The 20,445-nt window shown below is 39.3% G+C and overlaps 1 protein-coding gene across 4 annotated transcripts in view; it reads left to right on the forward strand.

Annotated features, from left to right (window-relative positions):
* The window catches only part of WWC3 (WWC family member 3), a 170,557-nt gene that overhangs the window by 141,706 nt on the left and 8,406 nt on the right, over positions 1-20,445 (forward strand). For 2 of the 4 annotated variants that reach the window (XM_074966515.1, XM_074966528.1), the window contains exons 12-19: positions 5,138-5,258; positions 6,466-6,543; positions 7,840-7,926; positions 9,387-9,579; positions 13,080-13,247; positions 14,167-14,318; positions 18,066-18,225; positions 19,396-19,560. In XM_074966515.1, the coding sequence (XP_074822616.1) occupies positions 5,138-5,258; positions 6,466-6,543; positions 7,840-7,926; positions 9,387-9,579; positions 13,080-13,247; positions 14,167-14,318; positions 18,066-18,225; positions 19,396-19,560 (1,124 nt within the window). The remainder of the gene's footprint in view (positions 1-5,137; positions 5,259-6,465; positions 6,544-7,839; positions 7,927-9,386; positions 9,580-13,079; positions 13,248-14,166; positions 14,319-18,065; positions 18,226-19,395; positions 19,561-20,445) is intronic. The other 2 variants (XM_074966519.1, XM_074966521.1) reach the window with 2 other exon arrangements.

Raw genomic sequence — 20,445 nt, forward strand, 5'->3', positions numbered from 1 at the left:
TGGTGTTCTTTTGAGCTGCTTTTAATGTGTGAATTTTAAAATTATTATTTAGGAAAAAATGGTTCCCCTTTACATTTCTTGCCAAGGCTCTTGACTCTTTTGCACTCTGTAAATTGATTGACTTGGATAGTTTGTATTCTGTTTCATAGCAGCTGTTTTCAAGCAGCATTTCTCAAACTTTATTGGTTCACATACCACCTGAAGAACTGTTGTGAAGTGAACTGATGGAACATGATGCTCACGTACCAACAGGGTACATATACCACAGATTGGAACTCTGGGGCTTAGAGCTAGCTTGTTGGTTTTAAGTTCTTGTTCAAAGCGTTTGGTTGCTGCCACCTACTGGTGTTGTAGCATAATGCAAAGGGAACAAATCTTAATTCTGACACTTCAAACAACTTTCTTAAATATTCAAATAAAATAAAGTGCGTAGTAATTTTGATGAACTTTATTACTCATGGAAGTGGGGGAGAAACTAACAGTCCCAGCAAACAGTCCCTTCTTTACTGCATGCAGCCAGCGTGCAAGATTTCTTCACAAAATGTCTTGTTTATGCCCCTCAGTGTTGACCGGCACCTCTGCTGCTCCTCCAGTCTGGCATCTCTCCTGAGAATATACTAAGAATTGTGCTAAAATATATGGTGATTTTATGATGTGTACAAAAAGAACCCGACTGAGCCATGGAATTCATCTCACTTGCAGGAAGAGGCTTGCAACGATCACAGGGGGAAAAATCACATCTGAATAGAACATTGTTTTTAAACTTTTACATTTTTCCTGTCTCCTCTTCTGTGAATTTTAATTTAAAGAACTTCCATCATTAATATGATTTTTGTTAGTTTAAATTATATATTCATTTAAATATAGAGGAATATTTTGTTTTCTTATAGAGAGGGAACCAAACAGAAAATCCATATCTACAACCCTGAACTTTGGGGAAGTTTGGATTTAGATCCAAACTTCACAGCCAGCCCTTACCTCTACAATGGGCCAAGTTAAAATCCTTGATCCAAACATTACCAAACTTGGGGAAAATTCAGATCCAGATACAATTATTTAGGTATAAAGTTTCCATTTAATGTCTAATCTTTTGTATAAAAAATTGATTTATCACCGTGTGCTTTTCATTTTGTATCTTGTTTCTCATGCGACACAGCAGAAAAATTCACTGTAAGTGAACCTGGAATTACTTATTGTGCTGGTTTTGCCTGTAATGCTTAGCGTGTTTTTTTGTGTGTAGTGTGTATGTTCTCTGTGATTTGCATGTGGAGAAGAGGGTGGCTGTGCTACATTTGGTTTTAGTTGGTATCACATTGTATATGTTTAATTATTATGGGATACTTACGTTTTTGCTATATCCACTAAACATTATATTCATGGCTGCGGATGACTTCTCAGAAAAACTTTTCTGTAAGCTTCAGCTTTATTATATCTTGCTAATACCCAGCAGTACCATTGCAGATAAGGGTCTGTTTGTGTCTCCATTATAAGTTTATTTTCTGGAGACTGTTTAACTCTGCTATTAAAATGCATTTTGAGCTGATACACAGCACTTCAAGTTCATAAAACATGGGTTACAGTCTCCAAAGTAGCTGGTGATTTTGGTGCCTCAGTTATTTAACCGCTAGTTTGAGACACCTTAAAAAGTCCACTTTTTCAGATAGTGGATTCTCAGAACTTTCTGAAACCAGGCATGTTTAAAGTGTATCAGCTGACCCAAGATCACAAGTCATTTCTGAAAATATAGGTCAGTATTTTGTATCCAAATTTCTAAGATATGGCGTTAGATAGTAAAAGATGAAATGCTGCCTCTACAGTAGAAATACCAAATTTTATTTTAAATAAAACTTTCCAGTTTCCAGCTTTGACTAAAACTAGTGGTAAATCCCATTACATGAGATCCAAAACCAAAGGTGTTACTTTCTGGTTGTCAAGCTGTTTTTCACGTTGATTTTCTAATCAAAGGCATGTTCTGATATTTGCCACCTATCCCAAATTCTGTGGGATTTTCCTGATATTATCAGGTGTTTCCGTGGCCTCCAGGCAGCAAGCAAAACATTAGTAAGTTGCAACATTGTTGTAACATCACTTATTCATGACTTCACCACGTTGCATTTTGAGATCAATTTTTCGTATCAGACAGATTTCCAAAAGATGACAGCCCAAAACAGAGAGCTTGCAAAGTGCCTATTATGGTTACAGGGTTTACTTTTGTCTCCTATATCCACACAAGCCATCCATGTAGTGAAAAATTGCACCAGTGTAACTTGAGGTGGTGTTTAAACTAATACAGTTACACTGGTGCAAAAGGCTCTTTGGACACTTATTGTGATGTAAAAGTGGCTTATATCAATCTAGCTGAAACTGTTCCTAACTGACTTAAACTAATCCAAAGTAAGCTGCTCTTATACTAAAATAATAGTGCCCATCCAGCCTTTTGTACCGGTTAAAATGTACTACTTTAATTTCACACCTTAAATTATGCTGATGCTACTTTTTCACGTAGACAAGCGAAAAAATGAAATGAGTAGCATAAAAAAAACTCACTGTCACACGCCATCTTGAAGGCCTCATATTGGGGTATTATGCAAACATCATCATAGTTTGCATATCGTTTCTTCAGTCCTTTGCTTCCTCTAATTAACTGGAGATGAGAAGTTGGCTTGTATTTTTGGTAAGGTTGAGATGCACTCTGTTGCATGATGATCTTTACTGGACGATTAAGATGGGAAGCAATGATCCAGGAGAGCTTAATTCTTTCTTCAAGCTCAAAGACACTTCTACTGATTTAGAAAGAGATTGGGACACTCCTGATTGAAGGTCTAAATTTCCTAAGTAGATACAGATAGCTAGAAACATTAGATTTGGAGGAGGGTAAACATGGCTTGTTATCAGTCCACAAAGGCAAACACTTGGATACTCTTCATTTAGTTGTTTGAATTCTGGATTCTGCACAGGTCTTTTCACCTTTTGCAAGTCTCAAGGTACATTGTTTTCTTAACATTTGAGTTTGTAACGTATATCAGGCTTGCAATGAGGTAAGTCATCTAGCTCAGTGGCTCTCAACCTTTCCAGATTACTGTACCCTTTTCCGGAGTCTGATTTGTCTTTTGTACCAAGTTTCATCTCACTTAAAAACTACTTGCTTATGAAATCAGACATAAAAATACAAAAGTTTCACAGCACACTATTACTGAAAAATTGCTTACTTTCTCATTTTACCATATAATTATAAAATAAATCAATTGGAATATAAATATTGTACTTATATTTCAGCATACAGTATATTGAGCAGTATAAACAAGTCATTTTCAATATGAAATTTTAGTTTGTACTCACTAGTGCTTGTTACATAGCCTGTTGTAAAGGTAGGCAAATAGCTTGATGAATTGATGTACCCCCTAGAAGACCACTGCGTATCCGCAGTGGTACATGTACCGTTGGTTGAGACCCATTGATCTAGGTGACAGCTAAACTCCATTGTGAAGTGGTCCAGTAGAAGGTTGAAACACATGATTAATTTAATCCTGACCAAAGTTTTCTGGTGACAGCAGGTACTGATATTTGAAAACCAACAGCTGCACACATGCAGTAATTTGAAGGCTTTCGTGAGCATGACATAAGTAATTACGCGGTCCTCTTCATATTGCGCTCAAAAGGGGCTGAGATTCACCTTAGTGCAGAGGGTTTGCCCAAGGCCTGCGCATCACGTATGCCCAGCAGTGTGCTGGCCCTTTGCACAGTGCGGTGCTTTTCATCCATCGTGAATATTAATGTTTTACTGCCATTCATTAAAATAATTAATCTTTAGGATGCACTTATTAATTAATTGTGCTTTCTGTTTGTCGTAGGATATACATTGTGTACTTTCTCCATAGTAATAGGCTGTATGCTTTAGTCATTTTTTTCCAATGTACTGTCCCTTACCATCCATGCATGTGCAAAAACACAATTGTCTGAAAGGGTTGCTTGTTGCAGTTTGATGCACCTCAAAACCACCCCTTGAAATATCACAGCATGGATAGATAGGGGAATTATATATTTCTGTTTTACCCCACTTGTGAATGCCACATCTCACTACTCACCTTCCTTAAAACATTTTTAGTTGCTTTCCTGTTTTCTGTTTTAATTCTGCCTTTGAGGGAAGGGAAATTAAATTTGGAAAGATCATGTGCGATATTTGTGCAATGAGGAAACACTTAAGTAAATCTCTCAGAGACTCAAGAGATAGAATTTCAGAACGTACAGGGCCTTTTGAATGTGCATAACTTTGCACTCAGTTCTTGAGCACTGTCACTTGTGCATGCCCATTTGAGGTTCTACACTGCAATACTCACTTGTATATGCAAAACTATTTTGCATACATTCTGTTATGTACCTTATGATATGAAAGTGATTGTCCATACTATTTTTGTTTGAGTTAGCTTGTAAGGGGTGAGAAGAAGGGGAATGTCAAATTTTTTTAAAAAAAATTCATCTTTTTTTTTTTTAAATTTTATTTTTTATTTTAAAAAAAGGTCACCCACCTCTGCTTGTCAGGTTCGGGTCCATTTTGACAGTGTGCCTCATACTGCAAGTAGAAGCTGCTACTGTGGTCTGACTAAGGCAGTTTGATTTGTGATTGAGGAATTAATGTTTAAAAACAAATAAAACCCCCATACTGCCAACAGCAAATTCCTTCCTAAATCTTTACTTTTTAGCTAGGTTAAAAGAAATAGGCATTATGGATATTTCCAATGTGTCACACATTTATAAATGGATGGTTAATAGGTAAATCCTAATATTAGGCTATAGTGTGTGTATACATGCTGGGGTTGAGGCAGTTTAAGGCTTACCCCATTGGTGGTGGTGGTTCTCTCAGGAATACATTGCACAGTGAGGAGATCAGTTTATATTTTATCTTGTCATGGAGAAGTTAGCCATCAACATCCTTCCTAAATTCTCCAGCAAAGTAACTCCAATCCATTTTATATATTGTTCTAAGTTGCAATAATGTTCCAGCATGTGTAATTGTATTTACATCAACTGTATGTTTGTTTGGGCTGTTTAAGAGGGATTAAATATGCTTTTTATATAGTGCATTGTGAGGGATTATTGCAACCTGACACTTTCTTTAATTTTTTGCCTTCCATTGTAGCCGTAACTCTACGCGAAGACAGTGCAAGAAGGTCGGCGAGGCGAGCCAGGCGAGTCTCAGCATGTCTATCCGATTATTCACTGGCTAGTGACAGTGGCGTGTTTGAAGCTTTAAGCAAAAGGTCAGGTGTATAAATGCACAATAAATTGGAAATGTCCTTTTTCTACCACATAAAGTCTGCAAAAATAGTTTGTAAATTTCTAAAATAGGTATAATTTTTTCTTACCGGATATGTGATAATGCCTAATATTTAATAATGTAAGAATATTAAGTTAAAACACTTTAGAAAGAATGGAGGCTGACTACATGCCATTCCACTGTCATCTTCACAGGTGTTAGTATGTCACTTCCACCTTGTACCTCTCCTAACAACCTATAAGATTTTTTTCCCTTTTACATGTAAAATGCTGCTTTTTCCTCTTGCTGAATTATTTTGGCTGTCTCATCATATCCTAACACTTTTCTGATTTCAGCATCTGTCATCATGTATTCTATTTGTATTTTATCAACATGAAAACAATATTCTACAAAATACTATTTACAGTTCTGGAAACAGAAGGGAAACAAAAATGATTAAAGGGAAAGGAATAATTGATTTTTGTGGAAAATTGTAAAACTAAAATGTATAGCTTGGCCAAATGATGATTAAGGGGAGCATGTATAACAATATACAAGTGTGTAAACACTGTAAAACAGCAATCAAGGAAAGAATATCTGGAAAAAAATCATTCTAAAAGTGACATCACTTGGACTGTGAAATAATTTTTCCAGAGAAGCTGTAGAAGGCCCATTCCTTGAATCATTTAACACTGGTCTAGCGTAACCACTGTAGAACATATAGCTGAATGTCCTGTAGTGGCAGGAGCCTAACTATGGGTATGTCTACATCTCAATAATACACCTGTGGCTGGCCTGTGCCAGCTGACTTAGGCTTGGGCTACAGAGCTATAAAACTGCAGTGTGTAAGTTTGGGTTCGGGCTGGATCCCAGGCTTTGGAACCTTTCCCACTCACAGGGTCCCAGGGCCTGGGCTGGAGCCCAAGCTCAAACATACACACGACAGTTTTATAGTCCTGCAGCCTGAAACCTGGAAGCCTAAGTCAGCCGATGCGGGCCGGCTGTGGGTGTTTGTTTGCAGTGTAGACATACCCTAGATTACCTAATGAGCTTTTCCCATGTTTTCTGATTTGCAGTGTTTCAGGTCACAAAACAAGTCACAAAGCTTGTATCCATTTTTTGCATTTTAAATGGATATATCCATTTTAATCATAAAATAAACCCCTCCAAATCAGCGTGTAATTTACAGTTGGCTTTTTTTTAACATGTAGGAATGAGGATGTTGAAGACCCTGTTTACAGTGATGTTGTTGCTAGTAGTGAAGAACCACAAATACATGTTGGATTCCTGTAAGTAATGATACTTGGGTTCTTCGGTAGATACTGCCCACCAGGATTCTCCTTCTCAGGTCTTATCTATTAAGCGTCGAACACTGAGGGCAGTGGTAGCTGGGTGTGGGCATGAACCAGGCCCTTACTGGATATCATGTACCAACCACTGAAGTATATAAATACTACCATCAGGCATTCCATTCAGTTCCCTCTACCTTGGTTGGCAAAGGAGCACCTGGTTTGCCGCACTTTTCCATCCTTCCAGCTGTTTCCACAGTATCCTTTTCATAGTTTGGAATTCTGTGTGAGTAAGAAGATGAGGATTTGTCTCAGTACATGAGATCATCACCCTTTCTCTGGCCCCTTAGTGTCACGTAAAGCACAGTGGAAGACAGGTTTAAGGCTGCCTCCCAAGTATCCCCTTGCAAGCCCTGGTACTGGGGGGAGGGCTGGTCACAGCACACCGTGCTGAAGGGATTTCAGGTAGCACTGCCACCTGTATGGCAGCCACAGGCACCTAGACAGGCCACCAAGTCTGTGTTATGCCAGGGGCCTGTCAGCCCGCAGAGCAGTCCTCCACCGAGGCTATGAGTTCTGCTCTGTCTCTCTAAGAGGTGCATCACAGATCCTCAGCTAATAGGTCTAACTTGTTTGTTCAGTTTCCAAATTAATGTTGACATGAAAAAATTAACTCTTATTTATACAGTGCATGAATTAGCGAAAGAATGTAGACCATGGCAAACTGCAACTGATGTTCAGATGCTTTTATCAGTCTAGTTACACTGGTACAACTCTTAGTGTGGATGCAGTTAAATCAGTATAAAGGTGCCTTACAGCTGTGTTAGCTTATTCCCCTTCCCATATGAAAAGAGCTCTAGTGGCATAACGCACCTTCATGCTGATACAACCTCATCTACATGAAGGTGGTTGTACTGCTCTAACTATAGCCGTATAATGAAAGCAATACAATGTTTGTGGATAGGTAAGCCCCAGTTGTAGCTGAGGGGTGGTAGCATGGATGAGATTTTTTTTTTTAATTTAATAGTACTTGATTCTTATACTGTTGGTTCTAATAGGTTCTTTAGTGTAGTATTGTAATAATATTGTGTTTCTCTTACCAGAATGTGATACCCAGAATCACACTGGATGTCAACAGAATTTTAACTAACTTCATTCAACCGCATATACAGAAAAGATTTATCTTACTCTGAACATAGCTGCTTTTCTTCCTTGTAACATTTTTATTCTTCCCTCCAAATTTGGCAAGCTAAACACTGAGTTCTGCTAACTTACTCAGGCAATTTATTTTTCCAGGCATGATGGTGGATGTGAATGTCTCCTAGTCCATGTGTTACAGCTGAAGAACTTTACTGGTGTCTTTGTGAAAGAAGGCTGCAAAATGTAAGCTCAAATATCACCAAAGGTCTGATTATTACAGATCGTTGCTTATATTGTGCCCCAGCCACAAATGTGCAATAAATCTGGATACATGCTGTTTGTATAAAATGGTACAATATTTGGGGAAGCGTGAAAATTTGGTAATTTTATATCCATCTAGATGGGGGAGGGTGGGGAGGGGAGGTTGCATTGTGTTAATATTCAGGGACATTAACAAGTGACCATTAAGGAAATAGTTGTCTTAGAGGCCCAGTCATGGCAACCTTTACTCGCATAAGTAATGATTTATGACCCTTAGCTAATTGTAATAATCCAGCTGTAAAGCCCAGGAGCACTGTGTACTTCTGTAGGTTTTGCAGCTATAAAGACCATTTGGGATAGAATCCATAAAGATAAACTAATTTTAACAAAGAAATTATCTGACAGAGTCTCAGAATGAGGAATTATAGTCTCTCTACATCTGGTCTAATAGTATGACAATTCATCCCTTCCATTTCTTTGCCACAATATATAGAACATATACCTACATTTCTAATTAGGTGTATTTACAGAATTTCTTACCCAAAGTTACAGAAATTATATTTCTGTATTTAAACATCAGATGAAATTTAGCTGACAATATATCTCTAAATTAATGACAAACGATCGGGACCATGAAAATTAGGTGTCTGCTTTTATTTCTGCCCAATGAACTTGCCTGAAAACTTGGGAAAGTTTATGTACTGTAGAACTGTTATGAGCGTTGTAAAGTAAATCATTCCAATGGGATTCTTAAATTAACATAAGGCCTCTTGATCATAAAGCTTGTTCTTTCCCCTCTTTCTCCTCTCCCCCAAGCTACAGCTAAAAATAATTCAAAATAAGCTGGGTCCTGTCCTAATGTTAGTCTGCTGCCATACATAGAATACAAAGGTTTGGTTTTCTTGGGAATAGAAGGGGATGGTACAGATCATCTTGTATTGTTCAACGCATGCTCCTATGTAATAAGAGAGATTTTTATAGTCTCTGAAGAGAGCCACATATAGTGACAGTCATCCTAAAACGTAGTGACTACTAATTTGGGCTTGGAGTTTCATCGGTGAAAGAAGAAGGTAAGGGATTGTCAATCGTAAGGCACCCTCTGTGACCTTTCTTTTCTTCCCCTCCTGCCTCACTTCTCCAGCAAAACTCCAAGGGGGCAGGGAGGGGGTGTCAACAGGACACAATAACAATAGCTATATTGTAATGTCTCCGGGTTAATCAGTAGTGTTGGAAAGTGGAAGAACTGCTCAACCTTGTGTTTCTTTCACTTAACGAATGCAAGACTAAATTCCCTTAATGAAGAGTTGCAAGCGTGTGTCGGTACTGTAGAAATTACATTTATTTTTATTGTTCAGTTTAATTTTTAGAAACTTAAAAAATAATTTGAACCTAGCTTTCTTTATTTCAGTTGTGCTGTTTTTTGCTTGTTTTTCTGTTCCCAGACATGTTCGAGTTTACTTACCTCCCCTGGAGTCAGGCACACCTACCACTTACTGCTCTAGAGCTTTGGAATTCCAAACTCCGTTAATATTTAATGACGTTTTCCGAATCCCGGTGCATTCAAGTGCATTGAAATTAAAATCGCTGCAGCTGTATATTTGTTCAGTTGACCACCAGCAGCAAGAAGAACTCTTGGTAAATGGTCCATTTTTCCTGAAAAAAAAAAAAAATGGTATTGTGTGCTCTAAGTTCCTTAATAAAAGTAACTTCCATATCAGCAAAGGACACCAAAAGGACTAATTTTTTTCTTAAGCATAAGAGAAATGTAGCTGGAATCTGAAGGGAGTGTGTTGATACAGAGCATCTCTTTGGACTACTCATCATCAGGGGTATTTTTCCATGTAGATAACAAGAATAACTGGTATAATTGTCTGTCTGAGGTCTGTCTAACTAACAAGAAATACAGGCAGTCCTTGGACTTACGACACAATTGGTTCCTGAAAATTGTGTCATAAGTCGAAACATCATAACTTGGAACCACAATCCACTTCATTGCAGGGCCCAGCATTGTAAAGTCAAAACCAGTTGTCATGAGTCGAATCAGGGTGTCGATTCAGAAGTGTCATAAGTGCCGTTCGTCATAAGCTGAACGTCGTAAAGTTGAGGACTGCCTGTAATTTAAATATAATTTAAGGATGGGATTTTCAAAAGCCATTTTCAAAGTCAATGAGCTCGTGCTTCTCGTTCACTTAGGAACTTTTGAAAATCCCTGTCTAAATGTTCAAAGAAATTAGCTAAAAATAGAGTGTTACAGGTCTTGGAGTAGGGGTGGGCAAACTTTTTGGCCCGAGGGCCACAGCTGCGTGAGGAAATTGCATTCAGGGCCATGAATGTGGGGTTGGGATGTAGTGCGCAGGAAAGGGCTCAGGGCAAGGGGTTGGAGCGCAGGAGGGGGTGCGGAGGGGGCTCAGGGCAGGGGTGCAGGGAGGAGTGCGGCAGGGGGTTCGGTGCAGCAGGGATGTGGGCTGCAGCAGGGGGCTCAAGGCAGGCAGTTGGGGTGCAGGAGGGGTGCGGCAGGGGGCTCAGGGCAGGGTGTTGGGGTGCCGTCTGTAGCAGGGGTTCGGGGTGCAGCTCCGACCCAGCGCCGGTTACCTGGAGCAGCTTCGGGGTGGCAGCTGTGCGCACCGGGGCCATGGCAGGCTCCCTGCCTGCCCTGGCCCTGCACTGCTCTGCTCCTGGAAGCCGCTGGCACCATGTCCCTGTGGCCCCTGGGGGAGGGAGTAGCAGAGGGCTCCACATGCTGCCCTCACCTGTGGGTACCTCCCCCAAAGCTCCTATTGGCCATGGTTCCCTGTTCCTGGCCAATGGGAGCTGCAGTGGGCGGTGCCTGCAGGCAAGGGCAGCGCGCGGAGCGCTCTGGCTCCCCTCCCCCAGGGACTGCAGGGACGTGGTGCCGGCCGCTTCCGGGAGCAGTGGTGGGACCCGCGACGCTATGGGGGTGGCAATCCCATGGGCCGGATCCAAAGCCCTGATGGGCCAGATCCGGCCCACAGGCCGTAGTTTGCCCACCCCTGTCTTGGAGAATGCCAAAATTTTAATATTACCTGCTGTATATTTGTGGTGCTACAGGCAGTCCTTGACTTCACAGCATTCGACTTACGACGAATGGCACTTAAAATACTTCTGAATTGACACCCTGATTTGACTTACGACAATACTTTACGACACTTGGTCCCGCAATTGAGTGGATTGTGGTTCCGAGTTACGACGTTTTGACTTATGACGCAATGTTCAGGAACCAATTGTGTCATAAGACTGAGGACTGCCTGTATTTCATCACTTTTTCAATGCAGAGCCTTATTAAAATGAATAGAATGCTGGTCCACAGATTCCTGTGAGACTTGGTCGATTAAGAATACTAATAATATATTATTACTTAGAAAGTTGTGTTGGAAAAAGTAAAAGAATTATAGTTGCTGCTGCCACCAAAGATTGACAAAAGAACAGTTCAAAGTGTTGCATACAAGTCATCCTTTCTTAGTGGCCTGAAAATGGATTTTCTTATATACTCTTTTCGTTGTGAACTGGTCCTTCATACTTATAGTGGTGATCTCCTGTGTTATCATTCCGAAAACTGTTCCAAGAAGAAGATTACAGCCTTCTCCATGCCTTTGATCCATGTAGCCTATTCATCTTTCTCTGCCACCATTGATGGCTGCCTTTGCTTCACCTGTACCACCCCAGTTAGTGATTTTCCCACAGAAAAGATTCAAATCTCAATTGGGCCTTGATTAAGCAAGAGAGAGAATCTAAGAAATGTTCTCCCAAGTAGCCCTAGATTTCACGGATATAGGAAAGAGTAAAGATATGAAAGTTATTGTATAGCTTCCATCTTGCAGTCCTTGTTTGACTTAACCAATCTGTCTCTATCAGAGCTTACTCTGGAGGAATGTTTGTGTCTTTAAAAAAAAAAAACAAATACAAACCTCTCTAATAGAACCCTCCACCTTTTGATGTTTAGTGTCAGTATCTGCAAAAGATGTTTCTTTCTCTAGTATTGAGCCAAAATAAATATCAGCTGTGGAACAAGGCAGTCCTTTTTTTTTGGATGATGCAACAAATATACCAAATGAATCGTGTATTACTTTGTGGTATGCAATATTGACATAAAATCGTTATAGTCTCCATAATTTATTTCCCAGTATGTTATTTTATTTTGTTCATTGCAGTCATTTGTCCCTTGTCCACCTGTTCAAACAGAGCCTTAGGGAACTTTTGGCATGGAAACAAATAAAATAAATACTTTACACAATTTCTAATTAACTCTTTTTTTTTTTAAAAATCTGCTTAAAGTTAAATTACAATTTCTGAACACATGTACTAACTTACTGTACTGTTAGATACACTTCTTCAGCCAACTTGTATTGTGAGAGATCTAAGCCATACTTTTTACATAACCCATTTCAATGAAAGAGACCCCTGCTGGTAGGTTCATAGCATAGAAAAATAAAGTCCCATGGCTAGCTAGATAAAGGCATAAGTTGCAGATGGGTGAATTAGTCTAACATTTAATTAGGGTCACTTCATCCCTCATTCTTTGTTGCCCCCTTGAATTTTGGGGCTTTCTAAAGGTGACTTACAAAGGAAACAAATTTGGTTTATTCCCAATTTGGCTTCTTTATGATGTATAAGGAAAGCTTGAAAGCTTTTACTACTTGTTTTTTACATAGCAGTTCTGGTCTTATCTATCTTTTTTTGTTTTTCCCCCCTGGAAGACTCGATTCACTGAGAACAGTAGTGATTTTTATTCAGATTAATTTTTTTCATTAATGACAATTTAACTCAAATATATGAATTAACACTTGAGCGAAAAGCTGTCTTTGTAAAAGATAAAGAGCTGAGCTTTCTAACAGTATCCAGTAAACCTCAGGAACATCAAACTTAGCAATTAGATTCTTAATTTAAAAAAAAAAACTTCTCTTTTGTGGGGTGGGGTGTGGGAAGAAAGGTGTTTTTTGTTTTTGTTTTTTTTGGTATACATAAATAAGAAAAACAAGGGAGACTTTATACTTTTTTCCATTGCCAGTCACCCATAAGGTGTACTATTTTGATGCAGTATTTCTATTAAATGAGAGAGTTCTGTGAATGGGAAGTATATTCTTTTCTTTGCTCATTTTGGCCTATCGTTTTTACAGGGCATCGCTCAGATTAGCCTGGCTGATCATGAGAGTTCCACTGAGATGCAGCTTCACTGGTATCCTGTCCAGATATTCACTGGTTCAGACCCACAAAGGGTGAAGGAGAAAAACCAGTGTGAAGAAAGCACTCCACAGAGTTCTGGAAATACAGCTACAGTGAAATCGGTATGGCCAGTGAAATCGGTATTAACTTAAAGTGGAGCCTCATCCTCTACAAGTTTGTTTGTTTGTTCCTGTGTGGAATTTGTATACTATCTGCACACACAGGTGAAATTTTAACTTTGTTTTTGTTGGAGGGGCTACCATCGAAAGAAAAAAATGAATGTTTCTTCTATTATAATACAATGCTCATCATATGTGCACGAATAATCAAAGCAGAAGAAATGTGTGTCTTGTAAAGAGGTTTGATCCCCCCCCCACCCCCCCGCTTAATTGTTCAACTAATCTGCAGCATTTAGGCTGCAGAAAATGGGTGGTCATACAAAGTTTCAGAACCACTGAATTTTAGTAGAAAATATAGCTTTCTAATATGGGAGAGTGCTTTGTGTTCTGTTAATTGCAGTATTTGATGATGATTTAAAAAACAGTATTTTGAAAGTATTTTATAAAATAGAAGTATCAAACTTACGTTTTCAGTGTAAGGAACACTGCATTGTAATTGCTTAATTCCTTTCTCTGTGAAGGACAATTAATATTAGGCTGTATTTTGTTCCAGTTGTATACACTGATACTCCTCAAGAATCTGAAAATATCTTACATTTTGCAGTATCTTTAAAAGAAATCACAAATCTTATCCAGTTTTCCACACTTTGCTAGAATAAAGGCTGAGATACTGCAAGCATTTACGCTAGTGCTCAACCCTAATCCTATTACTGCTATTTAAAATAAATGTAAAACATTCACCCTTTCCCAATGAAAGGCTGCCACCTCTCTGGAGAGTTCCAGTAACTGAACAGCATTTATGTTTTGGTCACCTGGTAAGTATAAAGTCATGATTCAGGACACACTTCTTTTATTCTGAATACTCCATAAAAGCTAAGTCATGGTTTAAGCTGTTTCATTTGAAACCCGTTTTCTCTTTCAGGATGCAGTGACAGCCCTATTAGCTAGGACCACAGCTCAGCTGGAAGCAGTGGAGAGAGAGCTGGCAGAAGAGAGAGTGAAATTGGAGTACACAGAGGAGGAAATCCTAGAGATTGAAAGAAAGGAAGATCAGGCAGAAGCTGTATCAGAGAGGTAAAAATATTAGGTTAAACCCTGATCAAAAAGAATTTGTAAGATCTTGGCTGAAGTTTACACTGTGGTTCTGTCCTCAAATATGACTGTAAAAACAACAGATCTTACTCTGAATTCTGCTCCCTGCCTGTATTCAGTGTTTCAGATCATTATAGCCTATCAGCACGTGCAAGCAGAAGGGAACCCAACTTACCTCTCAGATCCCAGGTTGAGTCTGCAGGGATGGCAGCTAGGAAGGGGGTGGAAAATGACTTTTTGTTACAAACTGAGTACCTTTTACATGGAGATATTGCGAAACAGAAAGCAGGGAACCCTGCAGTGCCATTGTTGCAGTCACTTTCTAGAATGTAATTTGCACTTTAATTAAAATTCTGTTGTATTCATGAAGGAAAGTTGAAATAAAACTGCATGTTGCAGAGGAAACAAAATGGAAATGTAGATAGTTCATGTCCTGACCTTGCAAACACCTATACCTGTGTGTTCAGGATTGGGCCATACCCATTTATACGTTTAAATTGTTTATGTATGACCTTGTACAAAAATTAGACATGAGTTGTTTACCCTATAAAAGGATGCATTTTCTGGTGGAAGGGAGAGGGAGGGATTGATTTTGTTATACATTAACAATACCACAGTCTTCTATTTTCCTAACTCCTCTCACTTACAATAAGAGCAAAAAGATCCAGTTTGGACACTAGAGACAATACAGTGCTATCAACTGGACAGGGTGGGAAATGTGCAAAAATTAAGGACATTCACAACACTGATTCCACGGAGCATTTTAATGAATTTTATAAAACCCCATAACTATCTTGTAAAATGCAGCATGGCTGGATTACAATTCTCAGCAGAGAGTCATCATGCTTTTGAGAGTTTTCTTATTATGGTGATTCCTTTTTGAAATATTCAGCTGATCCTGAATTTATTCATATGTAAGGTAACATTTCAGAAGTGCCTGAGTGACTTGAGGGCTTAAGTTCTTACTGAAGATACGTTGTCCACATGGATTCCACTGTTGGTACGCTTATACCCCGTGTACATGAGATTGGATTCTTTTTGCCAGCAGTGTCCAACCAGGCTGTATCAACCCTAGATGTCCTCACACCCTCCATCTCAGGATATAAAGGGAAGAATGGGCCCAACTATCCCTTAGTTCTTTCTTATCACCTGTGGCAGTGAGATGGAACCCCTGCAGTGTCCACCTTTTCTCTGCACACAGAGCTAGTGTTACTTATCTTAGTTAATTGCCTGTTGGCAATATATATACTATTAAAAGTTAATGACTTCTTAGATAAGATTCAGATATGCTAGAAAACTTCAGTTAGGGTAGCGATTTGTAATAGAAATGTGGCAGAAGCGAAATCTCTAGGATTCAAGACCTATCCCTTGTACAATATTTTGATGTCTATTGACACGGGCACTCCCAGTGTGTACTGTGCAGAGGAGAGGGACACATCCCGTGGCAATGTTCCATTTGTCAGTCTTTCTCCAAGTGCACTCCTCAAGAGAACAATGTGAACCTCTTCAGACACTGAGTGGAAGACTACTGTAAGGCCTCAGCCATCTGGTCAGTCTCTCTCTGTTAGTGCCTGGAGAGCCAAGATTCCACCCTGAGCTCTCAGGCCAGATCTTCTCAGAGTTTTCCTGAGTCTATCACTATCTTGGCATCCTCTGACAGGCAGAAAGGAGCACCGCCCACCTGTTCCTATCAATCCTATCCTGTACCACCTATCAATTAAAAATGCCTTTTTAATAGCCTTTATCTCAGCTCAAAGGGTAAGGTGGACTCAGGCCCTCATGTTCTCCTTGTACAGTGTGTTTCATAAGGACAGGGTCACTGCCAGGCCTCATTCCAAGTTACTGCCCAAAGTTGTCTCAGTGTTTCATATAAACCAATCCATTCACCTCCCATTCCCAAATTCTACATAAAAGATTTAATCCCTTGTGGCACGTTCCCTAGATGTTCTGGAAGTGACAGACACGGTCAATTTCTCTATACTGATAAGATGCCTTTAGCTGCTGCATTCAGACTTTCTTTGCTGTATGCAACAGTGAAGATTTTTGCTATTTTTCCCTGGCTTTTGAAAGAAGGGCATTTCAGAAGTTAGCACCTTAAATATGTTGACATGCTTTGACATTTGTCTTTTATATATGAGTGTAGAACATAGCTGATAGGTGGTATGAGTTCCAGGGTTGTCCATTTTTGAAAAGACATTGTGACAACGTTGAAATTCCTCTTGGGAGCAGGAGATATGTCAGTGGTCTGTAAGACCTTTGCCCTTTTAGTTTCTTTAGGGACATATGGGCTGAGAATCCCAGTTAGATCAGCGAAGCTGCTTTAAAGCTGAATCTTACTTCTCAAGAGTCAGTAAGTGAACAACTTATTTTAGTATTACTGTTTTCCCATCAAAAAGTTGTGCAGGTTACTAGCTTCGTCTTATAGAAACCATTTTTTTCACCTTTCCTACCAACAAATGAACCATAAAGGTTAGTCTTTATCTTTATTTTCAAAACTAGGACCTCCTTTCATATAGCAAGTACATTTTCAGTCTCACCTCCTGGAATGACCCACTTTTAAGAAAAGAAAGCTTTTGCCAATGCCAAGGATAGTAGAGGCCCTTAAATATTGCTTATCCATGTTTCTTTTTGCTTTGGCTTGTATTAAAAAGATATTTTTAGGTTAGGGTTGTATTGTCTTAGATAAAAGTTGCACGAGGGAGGCTGTTTCATTACACAGTGCATAATCAACCTGTATTTATTGATGCAGAAATTCTCAGCAAAAAACATTGTGGCTGGACTTTAAAAAGTGACTGCATAGTTGTAGATCTAGTAACAATACTTGGAGTTATTCAAGGTAAGATAATGACATGGGCAACCAAATCTCATACTATCGGGTGTACATTGCAAGCATCAGGAATTGTCCAACCTCCAACTGGCTAAGGATCTGCTGCTGGAGGCATTATACCAGATTAACTGTACCAGCAGCCTGATCTGGTATAGCTATATCTATTTAAGAAAAGGGGTAGGTCCCGGAAAGATGGACCTGAACCATTTAAAAAAAAAAGTGTGTTCCCCCAAAGCTAGCCATGTGGTGTGATGAATCCCTCAGAAAACAAACAGCGAGATTTGATACCACCCTCCCACTGCCCACTTTATACAGAGTCTTGATATTGAATATCACATCACAAAATGCCCTCATAAACTGCATAACTAAGGAGTTCTGTATTCTTCTTCCTTTTAATTACACAATGTTCCTTTCTTTTCATGTTATAAGAGAGATTTTAAAAAGAGGAACTGGCCGCTTTCTTTATGGTGTTCATAATTTTGAATACCTTCACTTAGTGCTCCTATTGCTCTTCTGTTTTACAAGCTAAATAATCCAACCTTTGCAGTCTTTTATTTTATACATCACTGTTTTTCATGTTGTTAGTTTGTTGTTTGAGAGGCATTTTGTCCTTTTATTTATTTTAATGCTCTTTTCAAGGCTGGGAAGTGACTGGCTGGGAGGACTAGAAAAGCTGGTTCTTACATGAAAGACCTGAAATTAATGGCTTGTCTGTGTACCTTAGAGGTCCAAATAGGATAATCACCTCATTCAAATGGAATGAATCAGAACTGCAGGAACAAAATTTTTTAAAAGGCAAATTATCCTTGAAGATTTGGATATTGAAATTCATTAACACAGCATATATTTTTGCACAGTTCCATCACATTTCTTAAAAGTTCCTTGAAATGTTCTGTCCTTAGGAGTTGGCAAGCAGAATCTGTTGACAGTGGATGTAGTAATTGCACTCAGACCAGCCCACCTTATCCAGAGGCATGTTGTGGCGATTCGTTACGTGGACATATGTTTGCAGTTCAGGCAGGTCAATACAGTTCTGGTAAAGTGCAGCCTCCACCCCTAAAGGTAAGAAGAGAAAACACTATACTCTTGAAGACTGGCAAATGCCTAGCGCACTGTGCATTACTGGCACTAGCTGAACTTGTGTCATTTGGTCAGAAAATAAAATCAGAGCTGCATCAAGAACCCTGACCTATTGTTGTCTGCAATGCAGAAAATCATAATCTATATTGAGTTGTTAAACTTACTCTTTTTAGTTACTTTTGGGGGGAAACTGCGTGTTGTCTCTGAATTTTACTTCCTATAATTGGATACTTGTCCAGTTTCTTGTTGAACAGAATCACTTTGTCAGCTCGTAAGTTAAAATATTTTTGCTCCTGCATAATGAGTGAGTATAGACTTACACTCAGTAACTGTGTTTCCTAGAAGTGTTTTGGAGAAGGCCATTCCCAAATGCAAATACTCATACCAATGACGCATTCGTGGAAGATTTTTAAAATGTAAAAACTGAAAGGTTAAGTTTGTTACCTTGCTTTCACTGTGTTAAAATAAACGTAGCTGGTTTTCAGACCAAATTTGGTGTGTTGAAGGCTGTACGTCATTTAAATCAGCTTCTGGAAACTCACAGAAAGTCAGTGGAACTACATCTATTTACACGTACTGAGAAACTTGTCCTGTCAGAGTGTGGTACACCATTCAGTGTCACATTGTGGTTGGGTCATACAGAACAGTTAAGTGAGCCATCTAAAAGTTTGGAGGCTTGGTTCAAAACTTATATGTTCAGGATCTCCAAATGCTTTGAGGTTTTTCTGTGATATCCTCAAAGTCTCCGGGTTCCTCGTGATTGACTCGTCTCCCTACCTTTGTAATGACTTAGTTGCGGGGCTGCTCCCTTCCCGAGAATCAGCACAGTTTTCTGAAAAGTGATTTAGTTCTCTCCGTCCATTGAGGTAAGAGCTTAGAAAGCTGTCCAGTCCAGCAGATTTGGTGATGTGGCTACAGAATGCTACATGTTAATCTCCTGATGGTTTAAGGCCCAGCAGAAAGGCTGTTAGCACTTGCAAACCAGTCCCACTATCTTGAATTGTGTGGTTTTAGAATTATGGTTTCTTAAATGAGAGATGATTCATGCACTGGACATATTAATTACAACTAGATCATAACTAACAAGTTTTTCTGCTTTTGTTGTAGAAGAGGTCAGTGGAGTAAAAGTACTGTTTTTGGCTGTGATTCTAGGTGGATAAAGAAACTAACACAGAAGATCTCTTCCCAGAAGAAGTCGCTATTCTTCCAAAAGAGAGAACCTGCCGAAGGCCCCGTGGTTCTGCTTTTGTTCGTAGTAGCACTATTGTTCGATCACAGACCTTCTCACCTGGAGCACGAAGTCAGTATGTTTGCAGAGTGAGTAGAAATTTTTTGTGGTTTTACGTTCAGAAGCAGAAAGTGTATTAAAGTGTGCTTTTTCAGTACTTACATCATATTTACAAGAATTAGTATTTATATTTTTTTTAAAGTTCAGCCAAAAATTCTGCACTGCATTAAATTATCATCACTGGAAAGAGTTCACTGATAGGAACCTATTTCTCTATAAAATACTAAGAATTAAATGATAGAATAGTCTTTTAGGGTCTTATGCTAGATACTGCTGACTTCCATAACATAACTCTTCTTTGTTTTTTGTCTATTTGGTGTCTAACATCATGGAGTTCTGATCCTTGTTCAGAATTCCTTCTTGCTACCATAATACAAATAATAACTCACATAGCAGCCACTTGACACGCCTTGAAAATGCATTGTTATCTCATTCTGCAAGAGGCTCAGATAAAATTGCTGCACATTTCTATCCAAAGTGAAGCACTATGTAATGCTAGACACTCTTTTAATATATACTGTTTAAAGCAGGCACCTCACTGAATCTGAAAAGCTAGTAATTTAGTGACATTGGTGTAAGTGGGGGAATAGTCCCACTATTGTGAGGAACTTTCCTGGCTCATACACCACCCTGATGGAATTGGTGAGCAAAAGATCTGAGTCCTCGCTCCCACTCCCTTTATACAGAGGCCTGCCTTATCTCCCCTTCCACTCTCCTGTGAGGCAGAGTCCCATAACCCCAACAAGGCCGGGGCAAGGTTTCCTGGGGGGCTCGACCCCCCAACTTTGTTGTGCTCACTTAGGACCGGGGATAGAGTGCCCCACACTAGGGTGCTCTCTCTACACTGGGTGCTTCCCTGACCCACTGGTCATTGCATATAGTTCAAAGCAAATACAATTTATTAAATAGCAACT

This window comes from Natator depressus, chromosome 1 (assembly GCF_965152275.1).
Source record: "Natator depressus isolate rNatDep1 chromosome 1, rNatDep2.hap1, whole genome shotgun sequence".
Taxonomy (NCBI): Eukaryota; Metazoa; Chordata; order Testudines; family Cheloniidae; genus Natator; species Natator depressus.